General features: G+C 34.4%; 2 protein-coding genes and 1 long non-coding RNA gene across 3 annotated transcripts; 1 reads left to right on the top strand and 2 right to left on the bottom strand.

Annotated features, from left to right (window-relative positions):
* The first annotated feature begins 1,335 nt into the window (after nucleotides 1-1,335).
* LOC145581584 (bHLH transcription factor RHL1-like) lies at nucleotides 1,336-5,805 on the top strand. Its single transcript, XM_081638599.1, has 7 exons — nucleotides 1,336-2,038; nucleotides 2,233-2,355; nucleotides 2,449-2,619; nucleotides 2,944-3,009; nucleotides 3,986-4,051; nucleotides 4,532-4,594; nucleotides 4,979-5,805. Exons 1-7 carry the CDS (start codon nucleotides 1,538-1,540, stop codon nucleotides 5,381-5,383), a joined length of 1,395 nt encoding a protein of 464 aa, XP_081494725.1. The 5' UTR covers nucleotides 1,336-1,537; the 3' UTR covers nucleotides 5,384-5,805.
* Nucleotides 5,806-10,072: 4,267 nt separating this feature from the next.
* Nucleotides 10,073-11,785, bottom strand: LOC145581583 (GSH-induced LITAF domain protein-like). Its single transcript, XM_081638598.1, has 3 exons — nucleotides 11,291-11,785; nucleotides 10,482-10,608; nucleotides 10,073-10,390 (listed from the first exon to the last, which is right to left on the bottom strand). The coding sequence occupies exons 1-3, from the start codon at nucleotides 11,560-11,562 to the stop codon at nucleotides 10,307-10,309; spliced, it is 483 nt and encodes a 160-aa protein (XP_081494724.1). The 5' UTR covers nucleotides 11,563-11,785; the 3' UTR covers nucleotides 10,073-10,306.
* Nucleotides 11,786-16,037: 4,252 nt separating this feature from the next.
* On the bottom strand, nucleotides 16,038-17,011 carry LOC145581582 (uncharacterized). The gene is made up of 3 exons (XR_014099649.1): nucleotides 16,877-17,011; nucleotides 16,274-16,420; nucleotides 16,038-16,174 (listed from the first exon to the last, which is right to left on the bottom strand). It is a non-coding gene; the product is annotated as an uncharacterized LOC145581582 (long non-coding RNA).
* Nucleotides 17,012-19,665: the final 2,654 nt, after the last annotated feature.

The following is a 19,665-nucleotide window of genomic DNA, read 5'->3' as shown; positions in this document are numbered from 1 at the left end:
TTGTTTTAATCAATTAATCCCACTATCTTTTTTTATTCACTTAATTTTTTTATTTATTTTTATTTTTTTATTTGTAATGTTATATTTATTCATCTATGATAAGCCAAACCCTACTTTATATTCTATCCACCTTAGTTAAAATCTTACATGAAACTTTTTATTTAGAGAGTATTACTGATTTAATGCATGATTTGATTTGTAAAAACCTCATATCTATTGAATGCATGTAAAACACAATTGATTTGTAATCCATACGTATATACGGTGTATATTATATACGAGTATTGAATATTGACACAAATATTACACAGTATACAAGTATTACTTAATACAAGTACTTATTATGGATTTGTTTGAAACAAATTGAGAAATGGGGGTAATGGGGTATCAAAAACCAAAAGCAAGTTGAGATGGGCCTCAAATAATGGCCTTATTGGGCCTAGTTAGAGACGGACCTAATTTGCAATCTGCTTTTTACTACCTTCAAATTGAAATCCAATTGTTCCTTTTACAAGTTTTTAATCGTGTATCAACTCAGGAAGTCACGATGCTCGCATAGTCCTTTAATCTTATATGTGCAATGATAATGAAATGCTACGTGTTTTTTTTCGTGTTAACTATTTAATACCAAGTACTTGAATTTTAATTTATATTTTTATTCACCTGCTTCACTTAATATTCAACTTGAAATAAACTTGTTATACTTGTAAATTGAATTTACTGTAACCTTCTTTTTTTTTTTTTTTTTTCGAGCATACCAATCTTTATCAATTATTTAGATAATTTCTTCGAATTACATTCTGATTAGCTTCATTCATTGTTTATTCATCCAAATGTCCATTACTAGTTACTAGACAAATGCTACCATTTGAATAGGAGAAAATAAAAAGTTGCTTAGTTAAGACCGTGGGTACTCACACTACTCAATCTCGTCCATTTTTAACACTTTAAATAGCTTGTCATGCTAAAATTAACTGATTGCCAAACCTAATCAATAAGATGTACAACAATTATCAGCTTAGGATTTTTTGTATTTACAAGCTAGTACCTTGTTTTGGGGCTTGCCCCTCTCCTTCACCAAAAAAAAAAAAAACCAAGCTAGTATCTTTTTTTTAAAAAAAAAAGTTGCTCTTTTATAATCTTAAAGAAGAAATGTAGATAAACTACACCTTTTTGAAAAAAAAGAAATAATTCCCCCATATTTGCAATTGAAAAGATAACAACCTGCAAAATAGAAGGAAACGTGGGCCGGTATGCTGTTTCTCAACTCACCCTCATTTCTTTTCCTTTTCTTTTTTTATTTTTCAAATTCCAAAAAAAAAAAAAATTAAAAATTAAAAATTGAATTCTTATATTCTGAAAAGGAATATAAAATGAGAAGTTGTTGAGGGTATTATTGGGCAAGTCAAAATAGAATTCCAAAACTCATATTTAAACAGTTAATTTCTGTAACACATTAATTCAAATTCAGAAGAAGAGAGAGAATCAGAATCAGAAAAAAATAACACAGCAGAAGAAACAGAAAGATTAACACAAAATGGAAGGAGCAGGAGGAATGCAGCATTCTGAGTGTGAAGTAAACTTAGATGATTTACAACAACAACAACAACAACAAAACGGTGAGTCTCAATCACAACAACAGTATCAAGAATCTCAAAACGATGATTTCTTGGATCAGATGCTGTCAACTATTCCTAACTGTTCTTGGCCTCCAACCCCACATCATGACCTTCCATCTCCCTCTTCTAATAATCATAATCCCAACAATTCTAATTCAAATCTTTCTCTTAAACCCGGGGATTCGCATTCGCCCCCGGATGATCATCGATACCCTTTCGACGAGGCGTCTTTGGTTTCGAAACTCAGGCAGCAGCAGCATCAGCAGCAGATGACAGCTAAGTCATTGCTTCTGCAGCATCAGCAGCAGTTTCTGTTATCTCGTAGGTCGCCTGCTGATGCTGCTCCTCCTGGGATGTTGCCTATGCCTTTGACTCTTGGTAATACTGATTCTGTTGATCCTTCTTCATTCAAATCTCAGGTATGTACATGTACTCTATTATTCTTTCTCATTTTATTATTACCCGCTTCTTCTCACTTTCACCGATTTTATCCCAACACTAAGACAGAATAATATGAAACGGAGGTAGTACATTTATTAGCAGTAATTCGTGTTTATTATTAAATGAGCAGTTCAATTAAAATGAATAATGAAAGTATTGTATTAATTATTAGGTTGGAGCAGAAGCATCAGTTCAAGCATTGTACAATGGTTTTGTTGGATCTCTTCATGCTAATGCGCAGCCTCCGCCTCCCAATCAGCAGCATTTTCACCCTCCTCCACCTCCTCCTCCTCAGGTCTCATTTTTATTTTATTTTATTTTTTTTTTCCTGAAGATTTTAAATTTTTTACTTGAATCAAATCTAATGGTTCGTAAATGATTAATGTAGGGAGGAAATATAAGCGGAGGACAGAACTTTGGAGGACAAGGAGCAGGAATGAATCAAGCACCGCCAGCGAGCGCATCGACAGGAGGGAGTAGTGGTGCCGGCGCCCCTCAAAGGCAGAGGGTTAGGGCTCGTAGAGGCCAGGCCACCGACCCACATAGCATTGCTGAAAGAGTATGCACACTTTTTTTAAAAAAAAATTGCTCATCTATTTTTGTTAAACTTGTTCAAGTATTAAACATGTAGCTAGGGCTGTTTTCTAAAAAGAAGTAGTGAGCATTTAATTGGCATAAATGCAATCCACGACGTGTGATTTTGTCATAAATTGAAAATTCACGACATTAGTTTAGCGTATACTTGTATGTTTTAGGTGTACACGGAGTAGGTTATAACTTTTGCTTTGATTGACTACATTTCATTTTTGTTAATTATCTAGTACCGAGTACGTGTTTTTGCTTTGTTAACGTCGATTTAAGGTTGGCATTTATTGCAATGCAGCTTCGGAGAGAGAGAATCGCAGAGAGAATGAAAGGTTTACAAGAACTAGTTCCGAATGCAAACAAGGTAACCTCCTCAGTCTCTTACCAAAGTTTTTTGATTTAATGTTAGCACGCTACCACATTATTGGAAAAGGCAAATAAAATTGTAATACCAAGTATAACATTAGTTGCATATATGATGCTGAAATGAAAGTAATTTTATTAGTTTCTAATAAGGAAGGAGAAATACATTTGTATAAGACCGCCTTATCCTTATTTGCCTTTCCATTGGCCCAATCTACCTACATCATGGTCTTATTTAAAAATTTGTAAAGGACAGACTAAGTTAAGCTAAAGATTTGTTCAACTAACATATCTGGATGCTTACTCCCCTTACAAGTTCCAAAAGTGTGGAAATGGCCGATGAATCATGTTGGTAGTGAGTAGTGTGACAAGACACGATGAGGGGGTTAGGCCATGGGGGAAAATAGATTCTCATTCACAATTCATGATTGACCATTGATCATCGGGAGAGGTATATTCCTTAGCGGAAAGGGGTAGTCAATGGCTATGTCCAACTCCTAAGCACGATGTTGTTGTTAAGGTCGGTTTTATGATTAAAAAACTGCTGTTGCTGTTGGATATGTGCACAGAAATGGAGCACTGCTTCTGCATGACCCATGAGGTCGTCTGACTATTGTGACTAATATATATTATTACTAGTAAAAGGGTGTTGGAGTTGTAACTACCTTAGGATATTACTCCATAACAAAAAAATTATCATTATTAATTATGTAGTGTATGATTAAGGATCGATTACAGTCACTGCATTTAATGGTTAGGGAATAAGAGATGAGACATCGATCTGATTCTTGTGATTACATTAAGCTAAGTCTGCATATGTGTTGGAGACATCTTAAATTTGGACCTCTGACTCGTAATTCTTTTTTATGTAAACATGATCTACGACAAAGAAGTGTTATTATTTTCTATTTTCTATCATTAGTTACATTCTTGTAAATATTAAACTGAATTCTGGGATTTTTCTAATTGAATGGCAGACTGACAAGGCCTCTATGCTTGATGAGATAATCGACTATGTCAAGTTTCTCCAGCTCCAAGTCAAGGTCCTCTCTCTCCCTCTCGCTTTCTGTCATCATCTCGCAAGCTGGCTTATTTATTGAACTTATATTTATTCATTTTTTTTTTTTAACAGAACGAAGTCTAATAAGCTTAATTATCAGACTTAGTTTTTGGATCATGGTTTTTTGCTGCCTTCTTATCTTTGATCTCATCATTTCTCTGTAAAGTCTATACGTACATTTAACATGTCAACGGAGATTAGAATTTGCATTTATTTGCAGTTTTACATGAAAAAAATTGGGAATATACTACTGTGTAACATATCTAAGTTATTGAATAAGTTGATATTTAGATGGCTAATTTCTGAAGTAAAATGACAGTATATATAATAGATTATCAAGTTAATACTCAAAAGTATTAAGAAATTACCCTATCAAGATGTTTGTTACGAGTAAATTTCATTAACGTATGCTAATATTATTGTGGTGTGTGACTTTGGTTGGACACTGATATGGTGGCCTCAGGTACTAAGCATGAGCAGATTAGGCGGTGCAGCTGCTGTAGCTCCACTGGTTGCAGCCTCTGAGGTACCAAAACCTTGTTGAGCTTTTTCAATTTGCTGCTTTACTACTCTTTACATATTTTTGGCCCTTTTTCTTTTAACATATTGGTGCTAGGACTTTTCCAAACAGCTTTTGTTATTGTGGTAGTAATTTTCTTCTTACAATAATAGAGAAGTCGTAAAAGTATAGAAAGAAAAAGGTTTAATTCTTAGTACTACTAATCTTTTTGCAGATTCCCTAACCTTTGAATCTTTTTGGATGATTATTGTGAAAGTCATAACTTGGTTACTAGTAAAGAGTGTACATTATTGTTAATAACAATTCAGTATTTCATGTATTTTAATAGTGAAAATGTCACGTTATAATTGGATACTGATAGTCTGGTACTTAATGTGGGTTATGGAACAGGGAGGAGTAGGAGTAGGGCGGAGCAGCAACGCAAACCAGCCAACATCAACAAACGACAGCATGACAATAACGGAACATCAGGTGGCAAAGTTGATGGAAGAAGACATGGGTTCAGCCATGCAGTATCTGCAAGGGAAAGGGCTGTGTCTCATGCCCATCTCCTTAGCTACAGCCATTTCCACGGCAACATCACTCTCCAGGACTCCTCTGCCTCCACCTCGGCCTCTCATCAACAACAACGGCAACCACCATGACATCAACAACAACAGCAACCACCACCATGACATAAATCATCATGTCCTTATCCCAACTATACCTTCAGAAGGAGACAACAACGGAAATGGTATGAGTATGACTAAGGCTAACCCAACTCCAGACTCTTCGGTCAAGGATCCATCCAACTGATTTCGTAATGTAACCAACTTCATCTTACACACCTACTCACCTACCTTATCACTATTGTTTCATCATTAGTACTTTAATTATGTTATCATAGTTCGGTTTAGACGGCAGGAAAGAAAGGAATAGTAAATTATAGTTTGAGATTTGAGAATCACAATGGAATGAAGTTGAAAATCAACAACAAAAATATGACTTTTTTTTTTGTGATTCTGTCTACGTCGTATATGCGTAGACTTTTGCTCAAAGATAATCCTAACATCTGCACCATCCGACAAAGCCCAAGATTCCCTACGAAACTTCCCTTTTAATAATTAAAACCTTATCTTTCCTCTTCTCTTTAATGGTTCAATAACAATATTAAACAATACCAGTACCACCATTTCTTCTCCTAGTATTGTAATGGTTTTATTTTTATTTATTTATTTATTTTTTATTATTACTATAGTTTTTATTTATATATACTGGGACTGTTGAGTCCTCAGAGGATGAAGCTCTTTGTCTTATTGTAAATATTACACTTAATCTTTCTTTAATCACGAATTTCGATATTTAACCGGCCTCATTGTAATTTTTTGCAAAGGAGACATGAGTTTATAAAATAGGTTACATTGTTACAGTTTCAATTTGTTAATCATGTAATCATTCATGATGAATGTATGATTAAGAAAATTAACAGGTTGAGGTATCTAAGCTTGATTTCTTGCTTACACATAAATAAACGATTGAGACAAATGAAATTAATGGATTGTCTAAAATCACAACATATGACCAAAAACAAGAGTTGCATAATTAAAAGGGCATTGAAGTATAAGTTGGAACGACTTGAAGTTTGATAGAAATGGGGAAATGATTTTTGGCACAGATAGAGCACAATGTTATGTTGCATGGCTAAAATGTGCTAGAGATCCGATAGTGAAGTCCACAAAAACCGTCTATCAAAGTCTGCAATGTACTTCGTTGATTTCAATGGTGTTTTTGAAGACAATCTGCTCCTAAGTGTTGAATTTAACTTAGGACTTGTTCTCTTCAGCTTAATCTCAATTCAATTCATTTCAGTTCCTAATTTTCTTCTCTCATAAACAATTCAGTTCAGTTCAGCTTAGTAAATCAAAACAGGCCATTAGTTGATCTCATGTAAACAGGGATGACAATTTCGTTGCTCATCATCTTACTAAGCTGGTGCCATTTGGTGTTGAACAAGTGCGGGTAAATCACTCTCCTACCGATATTGCTCCCTAGTTGTCCCTAACTCCCGATGTACTTTGAACACTATGCCCCTTGATTGCATTAGCTCCATTTTCCCCTCAAAAAAGGAGTGATTATATTAATTTTTGTTAAGTGTTTAGAGAGGCTCATGAAGTGACATATGCGGTCTAATGCTACTCCACTTGATTACTCAACTATAGCACAGCCAAAAAATGCTCAACTTGTATTGAGGATGTAATTACCACTGATGTATCGAGGATAATGTAATTACTACCGACTTGTGCTTAATCAATTAATACAAGTCTTGTGGCCGTTTACTAATTGAACAAAATATGGTTAGGATTACATCAAAGTACTAAATTAGAAAGGTGGCAAATCTTATGTAGGTATACAAGTCATTCAAATTAAGTCATATTAAGATGATAAGTCATCCAGTTTGCAATCCAAGGTGATGTTGAGAATTTGAGATGTACTTTCAAGTAATTCAACTATAAAACACTTATTAGTCACATTAATATTATCACATTATGTCGATCGAGTTAATTTCAATTGAATCAAAGCGAAGTTATGCAATTTCAAGTAAAGTTTAGGTTTTCATAGGGTAACTCGAATTGATTAATCAATACGAGTAGTCAGTTAGGTCTCCAGGTATTTTTTTTTATTCTTCACGGGATCTTGGTAGGTGACAGGTCTAACCACCTTACCGGGCAGGCGGGTGGGTTAGAAGAAGCTTTTTTATGTTTAGAAGTAACAGAGTTCGCATGCACCTAAGCTTTTGAGCATTGCTTCATTTCCTATTCTGCATGTTGCAATGCTGCAGCAGCCTATATTGTATGCCTGTTTTAAGCACTTAAAAACAGTAAACGAACTCCATCAATCCTAAAAGTCCTAGAGTAGAAAAATAAGCTTCTAATTCAATCCAGATCCAATAACCCCTCTCACCAAAACTTGCAGAGAAACTGAGGTCCTAAGTTAAACAGTATTATCACAAAGTTGCTTACTTTAAAATTGCCTTATGCACTTGTAGTGCCCAGGAACCTGTTCTTGAGCTGAATCAAATATCTAATGTCGTGCTCTAAAACAATCAACGGAATAGATTTGAACAATCTGAAGAAGCAACGCAGAAAAAACTGTATAAACTTGCAGCATCTTAATTGAATTCATCTTCCAACACCATAAAGCACCAGGTAGGAACCTAAACAGGGCTAATTTATCATATTGTCCCTTTTAAATATCTTATTCAAAGAAATACAAGACATTTTTTAGGGTGAAAATGGAACATTCAAGTTACACTAAGGCTTAAATCTTGACACTTCAATAGACCAGTTTCATGAAAAGACAAGTGCTAACAAGTTCAAATAGTCTGCAAGGGTCAATAAGTTGCAAGGCATACAACTCACAGCAAAAAAAAAATTCAATTCACAAATAAGATTAGTTCAAATAAGTCTTAAGACAAGTTTTGGATAAGGATTTTGTGTGTCATGATCTGCAAAAAAGAAACCACTATATGACGTATAGGTGGCCGTTTCCTAGTAGGGACAAGTGAAAGCAATGTACAAAGATGACCTTAGATCAAATAGGATAACTCTTTGATCCTATGCTTTAGAGAGTAGTACTTCTATGGGAGAAGAAGAGTGGATTCTTTTGACTTTCACTTATACAAGAATAAAATCTACTCTCTTATATGCATATATTATTCAGTTTGATCTTTCACTTTAATTATTGACCATCCTATTATATGCCTACTCTCTTATCAAAGACTGCATCCTTTTATTAGCTGGGCCTTTCTAAGTGAGCCATCTGTCAGTACAATTTTAGACGGCTCCCAGTCAATTTCTCAATGAGTTACAGCAATCTCAAAGAAATCATGTTAACATATACGATTATATGAATACAATTTATGCCACTAAGAGGAACAGAATTATAAGTCAAGTTCCCCACATGATCTTCATCTATCCCGAACATAAGAAGGCCAGTGTCAAACTGATTAACGTGTCAATCTCCCTTAGATCAATTAACTTGTGACCACTATTACTCCTAATGACCAAAATCAATCATCTAATCACATTAAAGACATAGCTAAAAATAAAAAACTCTTGCATCCTTCTATTCTGCTGAACTAATACAGGTTGTTATAATTGACAAGACAACATTCAATTGCTGTCCAAAATGACTAGTCCTTCTCAGGAGTCATGTCATTTACATTTCAAAAATGAAAAAACACACTTGTTTTCCATGTGGAATGAGAGTCTGCCAATAAATTTACCTTTTTTATTTTAAAAAATATATATAAAAATAAAAAAGAAAACAGGGAATGAAAGTTCATAATGAGACTAAGAGTTGGTTAAATCTATAGTCATGCAAAGGAATTGGTACATAACTTCCTAAATGTTATCAGAGATGTAACATCATTAGCCAATCAGCAAATTAACTTGCCCAGTTAAGCTCAGAAGTTAGGGTCATTGGTTGGGTTGTTGAATTTCATCCCCACTGTTCTATCTTCACTATGGTCAGCAATTATGTGGTGGTGCAAAGCCAATACCCTTTCTCTATCCACTCTTCTGAAAGCGACAAAGAATTTGAAGGAATTGCTAAGGCCAATTTATATAAGAAAAGACTCCCCCATGGTAAAGTGTATTACACCCTCTTAATAACATAAGTACATCCAACAGTCAATGAAAGTCTCAAATAGAGAGAGAGATTGTGCATATCCAGCCATAAAGTCAAAGAATTGATTCCAGTCCATTAATTCAGAATCACTAAAATCTTAGAGGATGCTGATTTATGTGGCAAACAATCAGATTCTGTTAAACCACAAAGCAACATTTAGTATAAATGACAATTTCTGCCTACACACAACATGTATAAATTCAAGTGACGCTGAGGCGCTTTAAACAGCTGTGTTAGAGGAAGAGAGTCCCTGCACGAGGATGCAGAGTCATTTTCAGGCAGCCAAGGATGACTTGCCTACAGTTCTCTATAGGTTTTCTATGCACAAGATAGCCTATTCTATGTAAAGAAGCCAAAGATAATCCACATTATATGCCCACCCAAGTGCCTTCGATGAAAAGAGTTATCATAGTACGTCCTTAAGTGAGATTTTGGAGGCAGGTCATCCTTGGCTACCCTGACAGACTCTAATCTCTCATGCTGGAACTCCTTTTCCAAGCTCTTCAAGCGCTTTGTTCATCTTTTTCTAGCTAATGCAATGATGCAGTATTAAGCATCAGGTAAGTAATCAAGGTATATCATTCAAGATGCATTTATAGCTTAATTATGTGTACTATCAAATGCGTAAATGAGTCATCCATTCTACCTGCTATAAGGCATAAGCCAATATGCCAGACAAGAAGCATGAACCATGTACACAGGTATGTGGTCCAGTGACGTGACAAATACAGCATAAATTTCTTTTTCCTGTTGACCCCTATTTGTATTCACAATTTCACAAGCCTGACCATAAAATATCACACACACACAATACCATCTGTGCAATATTCATCACATGAATAGGTAAAATCATATACACAAGACCATTTGTATAGACTATGCAAGCAGTACTAGTATTACAATGCACCAAGTTTCAACACATGACACAAAATTAACTTATTCACACCTCAGCTCATGTGCTACATTCATAATCTATAGAGAACATATAATAGAGCAAGGGCATCGAGATAAGGCTTAACATCAGACAAACTAACCATCGCCATATTAGCTTCAGCTGGTTAATGCAAAACTTCTCTCTACCCAATGTGGAGGATCCATCACAGCACAAGGATCTGATTTCTCAAAGTCGGCAACCTACAGTAAGGGCAGTAAGCAAAAAAAAAATCAAGTTTTACTCCACAAAACTGATAGTATGATAGTTATAAGGTTTTAGTGATTTTAACACCTTTTCTCCACATCTAGGGCAATAGTGATACTTATGCCAAAGGCAATCCATGGAAGGGCAGAGGAAGCAAAATCCAAGCATCATCGGCATCATGCAACCAATAAAAGCCGCAAGACTAGGTTTTGACCTGGATTGCATTTTCAAATTAGAAAATTAGGGATCTTAAAGATTAGTAGCCCAAAGAGCATTGAACGTGCAATGATTAGCTAATAATGATTACTAAGAAAAACATGCTAAACTACATTAATACATATAAATTCCTACACAAATATTTTCATATGAAATCACCAAAGGTAGCTTAAAATCACCAAGATTAACTTATATCCTAATCTTGATATGATTGACATTAGATGATAAACTGGTAGAAACGCAATTAACAAAGAATCAAATTTTAGTGGCATCTGGAATTACAATGGTTTGCATATCCAAAGAAATCACTCGAAAATGTATGATGGTTCAAATCATCAATGACAAATGGTCATAGTTTTTCATTGCACAATTCTATCAAATTCACTACAGCTAATTTCCATATCAATATTTGGGATATTAAATTGTGGGTAATACAATAATTCACTACAGCTAATTTCCATAGACAATACTACCACTAATTGACCTAAAGATTACAAATAAAAGGGGCAAACCAATCCATCGCTTAATCCTCAATTGAGCTTAATTTCACATAAATCAAACCAATAAAAAAAAAAAAAAAAAAAAAAAAAAAAAAAAAAAAAAAAAAAAAAAAACCCAAGAATCTAAATAATTGAAAGAACATAAAATGGAGCAAATGGAGGAGAGAGAAAGAGACTAACTTGACGGAAGTAACGGAAGAATGAGAGCAGAAAACGCAGGAAAAAGGAGCAGGGGTATCTCTGTAAAAAGTCTGGTGAATTGGGGCACCTTTAGGATCATCAAAAATGGCGTTGGGAGGAAGAGTTCCTCTTTGATAAGGGTTTTCTGCGACATAATAATACTGCGGCGGTTGTGATGGGAGCGGCGGTTGCGGCTGATACGTGATTGCCGGCGGCGGATGTCCGGCGTTGTACGGAATTCCGAGCACTGGTTCTTCATCTTTATTACCCATTATTTTTACCAGAAGGTGAGATTAAGGAGAAATTCGGAAATGGGATGTTTGATTTGGGTGAATGAATATTATGGGAGTGAAGATCGATTTTTCGTGGGAAGGAGTGAATATGAATTTGGGACGCGTTTTTGAAATTTCTACGCCGGCAGAAATTATTTCTTGCTTTTTTTTTTTTTTTTTCCTGATGTTTAACAACAAAGAGTGGTCTATTGGTCAATGTGGACATGTAGATGCTTGCTTGGTTAATGGTTGGTTACTTCTTGATCATCATATAGTCATGTTTATTTTTCTTATACTTCTAGATTTTTTTTTTTTTGAAACATCTTATATTTCTAGATTTTAAACTAATGATATACGGTCAATATGGACTACTGGACTAAGGCCCCGTTCTCTTCACCTTATTTTTGTTGATCTGACGCAAATCTTAACATGTACTATGGTGCATGTTAAACTGTGTGCACCACCGCCACGTGTTTTACAATTTGCCAGCACAATACCAACATTATACTCTCTTCTCAGTATTTTCTCTCTCCTCTCTTCTCCTCCTCTCACACTTTCCTAATTTCTAATTTCTCTCTCATCTATCTTCTCTCTCTTCTATTTTACTCTCTCTTAAATTCTTTCATAATTTTGTTTTTGATTTAATTTCTTCATCACCATAGATTGAGATCCTTCGTCTCCCTCCTCTTACAAATACCTAATTTCTGATTTCTCTCTCCTCTATTGTTCTTTTTCTTAAATTCATTCATTATTTTGTTTTTAATTTAACTTCTTCATCACCATTGTTGATCACTATATATTAATTTCAAAGTTCGTTTTCTTCAACCTTCAATTTAAAGCTTTGTTAATGGAGTTTTTGCAATGAAGTGAAGTTAAAAATGGCAGATTTCATGAGGAGGAGGTGGTTAAAACGACGGAGATGATTATTTTCCGATGAGATTCCATTATCTAAATCACAGGCTAGGTTTGAGTTCGAAATATGTAGCTTTTATAATATTTTAATTTTTTTTGTTAGTGATATTTGTGTATTTTGTTATGAACAGTTCTGTTTTTGGTTATATTTTGGTATTTTGAACATTTTAAGTTACAAATATGAACGTAGGATACGTTTCCTATAAATTTATATTTTTACTGACATATATTTTTGGATTTATAACATCTTAATTATAATTCTGAACATGTGATACATTACTTATGAACGTTTTTTAAATCTATGTATTTTGTAATCATTTTTTTTAAAAAAAAAATTGGCATTCTGTACTTTATAATTTATACATCTTAACATTTGATTATTTGCATATGAAAATTTATTTTGTTTTCGATTTATGTATTTTTAAAACCTTTTTAAGTTTTGTAATTATGAACATATTATGTTAGATATCTGAACATGTATATGTTTTTTATGAACATTTGAGTAAGATTGTTACATGAGCATAAGTTAATTTGGGTTAAGGAATTACGAACCACAATTGGGATTTGATATATAAAATGAACATTTAGTATATTTCAAATGAACATTTAGTACATTATAATGAGCATAAAGAATTTAAAACGAATTAATATGATCTATTTTTCGTTAACAATTATATAAATAAAGTTTTAAGCAATAGTTTATGAAAATGAACAAATTATGAACATGAAACTATTAGAATTTGAACATATAATTTTTGAAAATAGACATTAAGCTTTTTTATTTTTTTATTTTAAGGAACATTGAAATTTTTAATGATAACCATTGCATTATTTTATAATGACCATCAATACATATGAACATGACAGTACTAGAATTTATACATTTATTATTTAAAAATGAACATTGAAATTTTAAATCCCAAATCCCATTTCTTCAACTACTTACTTTTGTTGTGGGCTTAAGTTGATTATAAACTTCATGAACTAAACATGCACTAGTAGAAAAAACTAAATGGGAAGCCCCTAATGGCAAGCGGTTTTTAAAATCCACTTCGAAAAACCCCACCAAAAAGAAAAAAAAAAAACCTTAGATATGTAATGGCAAGCGGTTTGGGTTGAACCGCTTCCAAAAATGTAATGGTATGTAATGGGAAGCGGTTCAAATCTCTTGCCATTTAAAAAAAAAAAAAAAAAAAAAGCGGGATCTATCAAAACCCTTAGTCAATTTTTTTTGGCCAAAAGTTTCACACTCCCGCTTTCACACTCCTCTCTTTCACACTCCTCTCAATTCGCACCACCTCCGCGCTACTGCTGTTCGTTGTTGCTTAACCACCACCACCACCAACACTCTTCTCGTTATTGTTGTTCGTTGATGCTGTTGTTGTTCAGGTTGTTGCGCGCTGCTCCTTCAATCACCGAAGCTGCTGCTCCTTCATCGAAGTTGCACGACCACCGCACCACCACCGAAGCTACTTTGTTGCTTCTCCTGCTTTGCAACCACTGCATCGCCGCCGCCGCCTCCACCACTGCTTTGTTGCTGTTCGGGTTGAAGCAGCTTCCCTTCTCACCTTCATGCCGTAAATACTTCAAAGGCACCACCACCACACCTCTCCCTCTCATCCTGCATTCCTTCTCTTTCTCACTCTCAAATTAGGGTGAGTTCATGCTAAATTTTACTTCCATACCTATATGTTTTCAACAATTTCCCAAGCTTATCTTGATTGTTTTATTAATTGTTTGTTTATTCCACAATGTTAATTGTTACTTTAATTGTTTGAATGTTATATATATGTGTAGTTTGAATTTGAGTAGATTTAAAGTGATTTTTTTTAATAGAATAGTTATTAGTTAACTAGCTAGTTTGTTATATTTGGTTAGTAAAATATAATGTATGAATGGATTGTTAAGTAACCTTAGTTTGATTGTAGGTAGTTTAATTAGCACTATATGAATGAATGAACTTGTGTATTGTTGAATGTTAAATAAATGCAAATTATTGAATGCTTGCATCATCATTTTCCTAGATACCCGTTTGAGTCTTTCTCAATAGGAGAAAGTCTTGAATAGTCCCCGTTTGGGACTGTTCTTGGACGTTTAATCTCACTTAGGTAGTGAATGTATGTCTCTTTTTCAATTTAAGGAATATCTCGGTTTATCATTTTCTCACCATGTTCTCTGGGTGCATATGTAGGTAAGTAATTACCTACATTGTGTACTTGGAGAACTAGGGGAATATGCTGCCGGATTTTCCTTAAAATTGAAAAGTTGACATACATTCACTGGTGAGATTGACGTTCAAGAATGGGTTAGGTTGGAGTGATAAGGACCTTTTGGGAGCATTCATTTTTACGCGATATGAATGATATATATGTTATGTACTTTGATTGATATAATATATGTTATATTTATACAGTATTTGTAATGTGTTGGTATGTTTAAAGGCTATTTAAAACGTCAATGGATCGCAGTTGGATGTATGGTAGACGTGATACATTGGAATTCTTTAATGGGGTTCAAGAGTTTTGCAAGAGTGTTTCACGGTATTAGCTCAGAATGGGTGTCAATTACCTTTATTGTCCTTGTGTCAATTGTAATAATGTCACAATGGTTGATAGTGTTGATACCATCATGGATCATGTACAATGTCATGGGTTTAGGCCTCAATATCATGTGCGGGTTTGGCACGGTGAAAAGGGATCGTATAGAGAGAATATGGTTGGGAATGAGACGCATGATAAAAGTGTAGAGATTCGTGTGGAAGAGGAATATGGGAATGATGATGGTGGAGATGGGGATGAGGAGGGGGATGAGATCGAGGATGGTGGTGGTGATCACTTGGATGGTTTTTTTTTTCGTTCGATCAATACTTGCTTCCATTATTGCACCGAACACATAAATGGGAAAGTGAGAACCCAAGACAGCAGCCCAACTATATGCAGAACCCGAGGCAGCTGCAGCACCTGAGGCATCAACCGAGTCAGCTGCAACACCCCAGGCATTAGGGGTGAAAGTTCGGTTTTCGGTTTGGTTTTTTGCCCAAACCGAAACCGAACCACTTTAATTCTGTTTCTATATCTTTGAAACCACACCGCACCACTTTACTTTAAAAACCGAACCAAACCAAACCATATTTATTTCGGTTTCATAATAAGAAACCGAACCAAACCGAATTTTTTGGGCCTCATTTATTTGGGCAATAATCTGCAATTTTTTGGCCTTTTGGGCCTCATTCATCAACATAGTAGTACTGCAGTAGCATAATAGCATTAACAAGTACTAAAAGTCTAAAACTTCTAATTCAACAAGTTTCAACTTAACAAAACCAAAACAAACCAATCCAATCCATACACATAATTAAACAATTTTTAACAACAAAGTAACAAAATCAAACCAACCAATCCATACAAACAAGTTTTAACAACAGAATTGAACAAGTTTTTAACATAACAAGATTAACAGCAGCATTGCAGTCTGCAGCAGAATGGCAGAACAGCAGTCAGTGAGTCAGCACTCAGCAGAACAGCAGACAGAAGAACAGCGATCAGCAGAACAGCAATCAGCAACCAGCAGTCTACAGAAGAAGCACTTAGCAGTTAGCAAGTGAGCAAGCAGTAGCAGCACAGAGCAAGTGAGCTTAATCACTCTACTATTTCAATCATTTCATCAATATCAACATCACCAATTGCCATATTCTTCAAGTCTATCATTATTCAATAAATTCATAACATAAGAAACCAAAATAAATATATATACATAATGAAAAATAATTAACTTTTATTTAGATGTTCTTATATATTACCTTCTTCAAGATGCTCAATTTCCTCTAAACATTCTTCAATACTTGGAAATGGTGAAGCACGTAACCAACTTTGAGCACAAACAAGACCTTCCACAACTCGAGGAGTTAATGAGCTCCTGAACTGATCTAGAACCCTGCAATATTGGCCTAGGACATAAAAAACAGTAGCATAAGAAGACTAGCAGCAAAGCAGACTAGCACAATAATAGCAAAGCAGTAGTAGAGCAATTAGGCAGTAACAAAGCAATAAAGTAGTAGTAATTAAGCATTTAAACAGTAGCAATTAAGCAATAGCAGAGCAGTTAAGCAGTAGCAGAGCAATTAAGCAGTAGCAGAGCAGTTAAAAGCAATTTAATCAAATTCCAAGTATAATGACACTATAAATTATACATGCAAGTATAAATTACAAATAGTCTCAATTATGTTGGGTATTCTTCAGCAAATAGTCTCAACTCTCAATTACTTATGTTGGGTATGATGACTTGTTTATCAGAATCAACTTACTCGAAAATCATTGCAAGAAAATAATTGCATTCATGGATAATCGCAATTCACAAGTATAATCCCAAGCAAAATCGCAAAGATTAAAACTTAAAAACATACCTTAACAAGAGTAGGAGGAGAGAGAGAAATTTGCCGGTGGAATACTGGAATGGATGGTGGTCGGAGCTCGGAAGGAGACTCAGGAGAGGAGGGGACAGTGACTCAGTGAGTGAGAGAGAGGAGACCGAAGAGTGAGAGAGAGAGGCTGAGAGTAAATTGATTAGGGTTTTTTTTTTTGCATTATATACCTAGGGTTGGGCTAGGGTTATTTGGGGTTGGGCCTATAGTTCGGTTTTGTTCGGTTTTTCATTTTGGAAAACCGAAACCAAACCAAAAATCGAAATTTTTTAGTTTTAGAAACCAAAACTGAACCACTCTTTAAATAAACTGAACCAAATTGCTTATTCGGTTTTCGGTTCGATTTTAAACCGAACTTGTTTCATCCCTACCAGGTATCTGCCGAGTCAGCTGCAGCACCCTAGGCAGCTGCAGCAGCCCGGGGAGTAGCCGAGCCATGGTGATAGTGGGATTATGTTGAATTTTTGTAAATTTGGTCAATTTGGTAAAATTTTGTGAACTTGGTGCGTAATTGTTAGTGAATTTGGTAACTAAGTCATATAGGCAGATTTTTAGGGCATTTTGGATAAAAAAAAGCGTCTTAAAACTTAGTAAAATGCTCTTTTGATGTGATTTCAAACCTTAGACACCTAAGACTAGGTAATATGGGCATGCTATGAGAAAGAAATAGTTCATTTGATAGAAAATGTAGAAAATGGGCAAAGTAGAAGTCATATATCCCTTATTTGGGCCATTTTGGATAAAAAGCGTCCTAAAACTTAGTAAAATGCTCTTTTGATGTGATTTCAAACCTTAGACACCGAAGACTAGGTAATATGGGCATGCTATGATAAAGAAATAGTCCATTTGATAGAAAATGGGCAAAGTAGAAGTCATATAGGCCTTATTTGGGGCATTTTGGATAAAAACCGTCCTAAAACTTAGTGAAATGCTTTTTTGATGTTATTTCAAAACTTAGACTCCTAAGACTAGGTAATATTGACATGTTATGAGAAAGAAATAGTTCATTTGATAAGAAATGTAGAAAATGAGCAAAATAGAAGTCATATAGGCCTTATTTGGGCCATTTTGGATAAAAAAAAACGTCCTAAAACTTAGTAAAATGATCTTTTGATGTGATTTCAAACCTTAGACGCCAAAAACCAGGTAATATGGGCATGCTATGAGAAAGAAATAGTTCATTTGATAGAAAATGGGCAAAGTAGAAGTCATATAGGCCTTATTTGGGTCATTTTGTGAAAGAAACAAACCTATATATATAACCTTTGAAATATTTGACATACATTTGGTTTGAATTTTTTGTAATACACATGATATAGAATGTTTGGTTTTTTTTTCCCCCAAAGGTTTGCAAGATTTAAAGGGAAGGCCCGTTAACAAGCAAAGAAATCGATGAAATTCGCAATATGTGGGCTTTTTTTCGTGACATTTGATGGCATCTAGAAGTGTCGGAGTGGGTGCACACACACCAAATTAATTAGTGAGCTTGAGTTTAGTTATTATGAACAATATTTTAGTTATGTTTTTTTTTATATATTTACATTAATTATAATTAGTATGTAGTATTTGTGAGTGTTATCTTTATGTATTTTGGTGTACTTAAATATATTATTGTTAATTAAATATATTAATGATGTTACTTTTGATATATATTTATTTCATGTTGTTATTGTATTATTCTTTGTAATATTAATATTATTATTAATTAATAATATTAATTTTATTAATAATTAATAATATTAATTTTATTATTAATTCATAATATTAATATTATTGTGACAGGTCACTGTTATAATTAAGACAGATTACTATTTATATTAAAACAGGTCACTAATACTATTATTATTAATTATTAATAATTTGGAAAAAAAATTAAATGAGAAGTGGTTTGGCGCCAAAACCGCTTCCCATTACACTTGACATAATATTATGTCAAATGCAAATGGCAAGCGGTTTGGTGCCAAAACCGCTGCCCTTTCTCTACAAATGGCAAGCAGTTTTGAACCACTTGCCATTTAAAAGGCCAATGGCAATCCCCAAGCGCATGTTGTTCAAAACCGCTTGCCAATAGAGGGTATGAACCGCTTGCCATTTAGTTTTTTCTACTAGTGATGTCCCACTGTGTTTTTTTTTTTTTTTTTAACATGTCCCACTGTAACACTAATAATCTTGTCTTCTTCAACATCATCCTCAAAATCATCATCACTTAAATCAACAACATCATCTAAATCAATCAACTCCTCATCATCATCTTTTTTCTTTCTTTCTCTCTAATTTCACCTTTCACCACTTTTTGAATTTCTTTGTTTATTTTTAACTTCCTTAACTGATTTCTAAACCTCCTCTTGAGATGATTTTCACCCTTTTTGAACTTCTTTTGTTTTCTTCTTGATTTCCTTTTTACCAGAACTTCCTATGTTCTGAACCCCCTACTTTGTTTTTTGAACCATCTTTGTTGATTCCTGAACATCCTGTGCTTCTTCAATATAAATTGCTTCTTGGGAGCTTTTGCTTCTTGTTACTCTGCTTGTTGTAGAAATTTTTTCCCTTAGCTTTTTTAAAAGGGTATTCAGTGGTTTTTGAAGGGGGTTCAGAGTTTTTAAAGGGGGTTTACAGGTTTATGGAGGGGGTTCAGAGGTTTTTGAAGTTGGTTAAGAGTTTTCTGGGTGCTTTCTGTTGTTTCTTCGGGCTTTTCAGCGGTTTCTAGTAACTTATTTGTGTTTTCTGGTGACTTTAATGGTTTGTGGGGGCTTTTCAGTGGTTTTTGGGGG

This window comes from Chenopodium album, chromosome 15 (genome assembly GCF_948465745.1).
Source record: "Chenopodium album chromosome 15, dcCheAlbu1.1, whole genome shotgun sequence".
NCBI lineage: Eukaryota > Viridiplantae > Streptophyta > Magnoliopsida > Caryophyllales > Amaranthaceae > Chenopodium > Chenopodium album.
Note: the sequence above shows the minus strand (reverse complement) of the source record. Positions and strands in the feature narration are given on the sequence as shown.

Excerpts from the sequence above, each read along its gene's own strand:
- LOC145581584 (XM_081638599.1), top strand. The coding sequence starts at position 1,538 with ATGGAAGGAGCAGGAGGAATGCAGCATTCTGAGTGTGAAGTAAACTTA. Across the intron at positions 2,620-2,943 it reads CACATAGCATTGCTGAAAGA|CTTCGGAGAGAGAGAATCGC; the intron begins GTATGCACACTT and ends ATTGCAATGCAG. Across the intron at positions 4,595-4,978 it reads CACTGGTTGCAGCCTCTGAG|GGAGGAGTAGGAGTAGGGCG; the intron begins GTACCAAAACCT and ends GTTATGGAACAG.
- LOC145581583 (XM_081638598.1), bottom strand. The coding sequence starts at position 11,562 with ATGGGTAATAAAGATGAAGAACCAGTGCTCGGAATTCCGTACAACGCC. Across the intron at positions 10,609-11,290 it reads TCTTCCGTTACTTCCGTCAA|GTCAAAACCTAGTCTTGCGG; the intron begins GTTAGTCTCTTT and ends AATGCAATCCAG. Across the intron at positions 10,391-10,481 it reads GCCCTAGATGTGGAGAAAAG|GTTGCCGACTTTGAGAAATC; the intron begins GTGTTAAAATCA and ends CCCTTACTGTAG.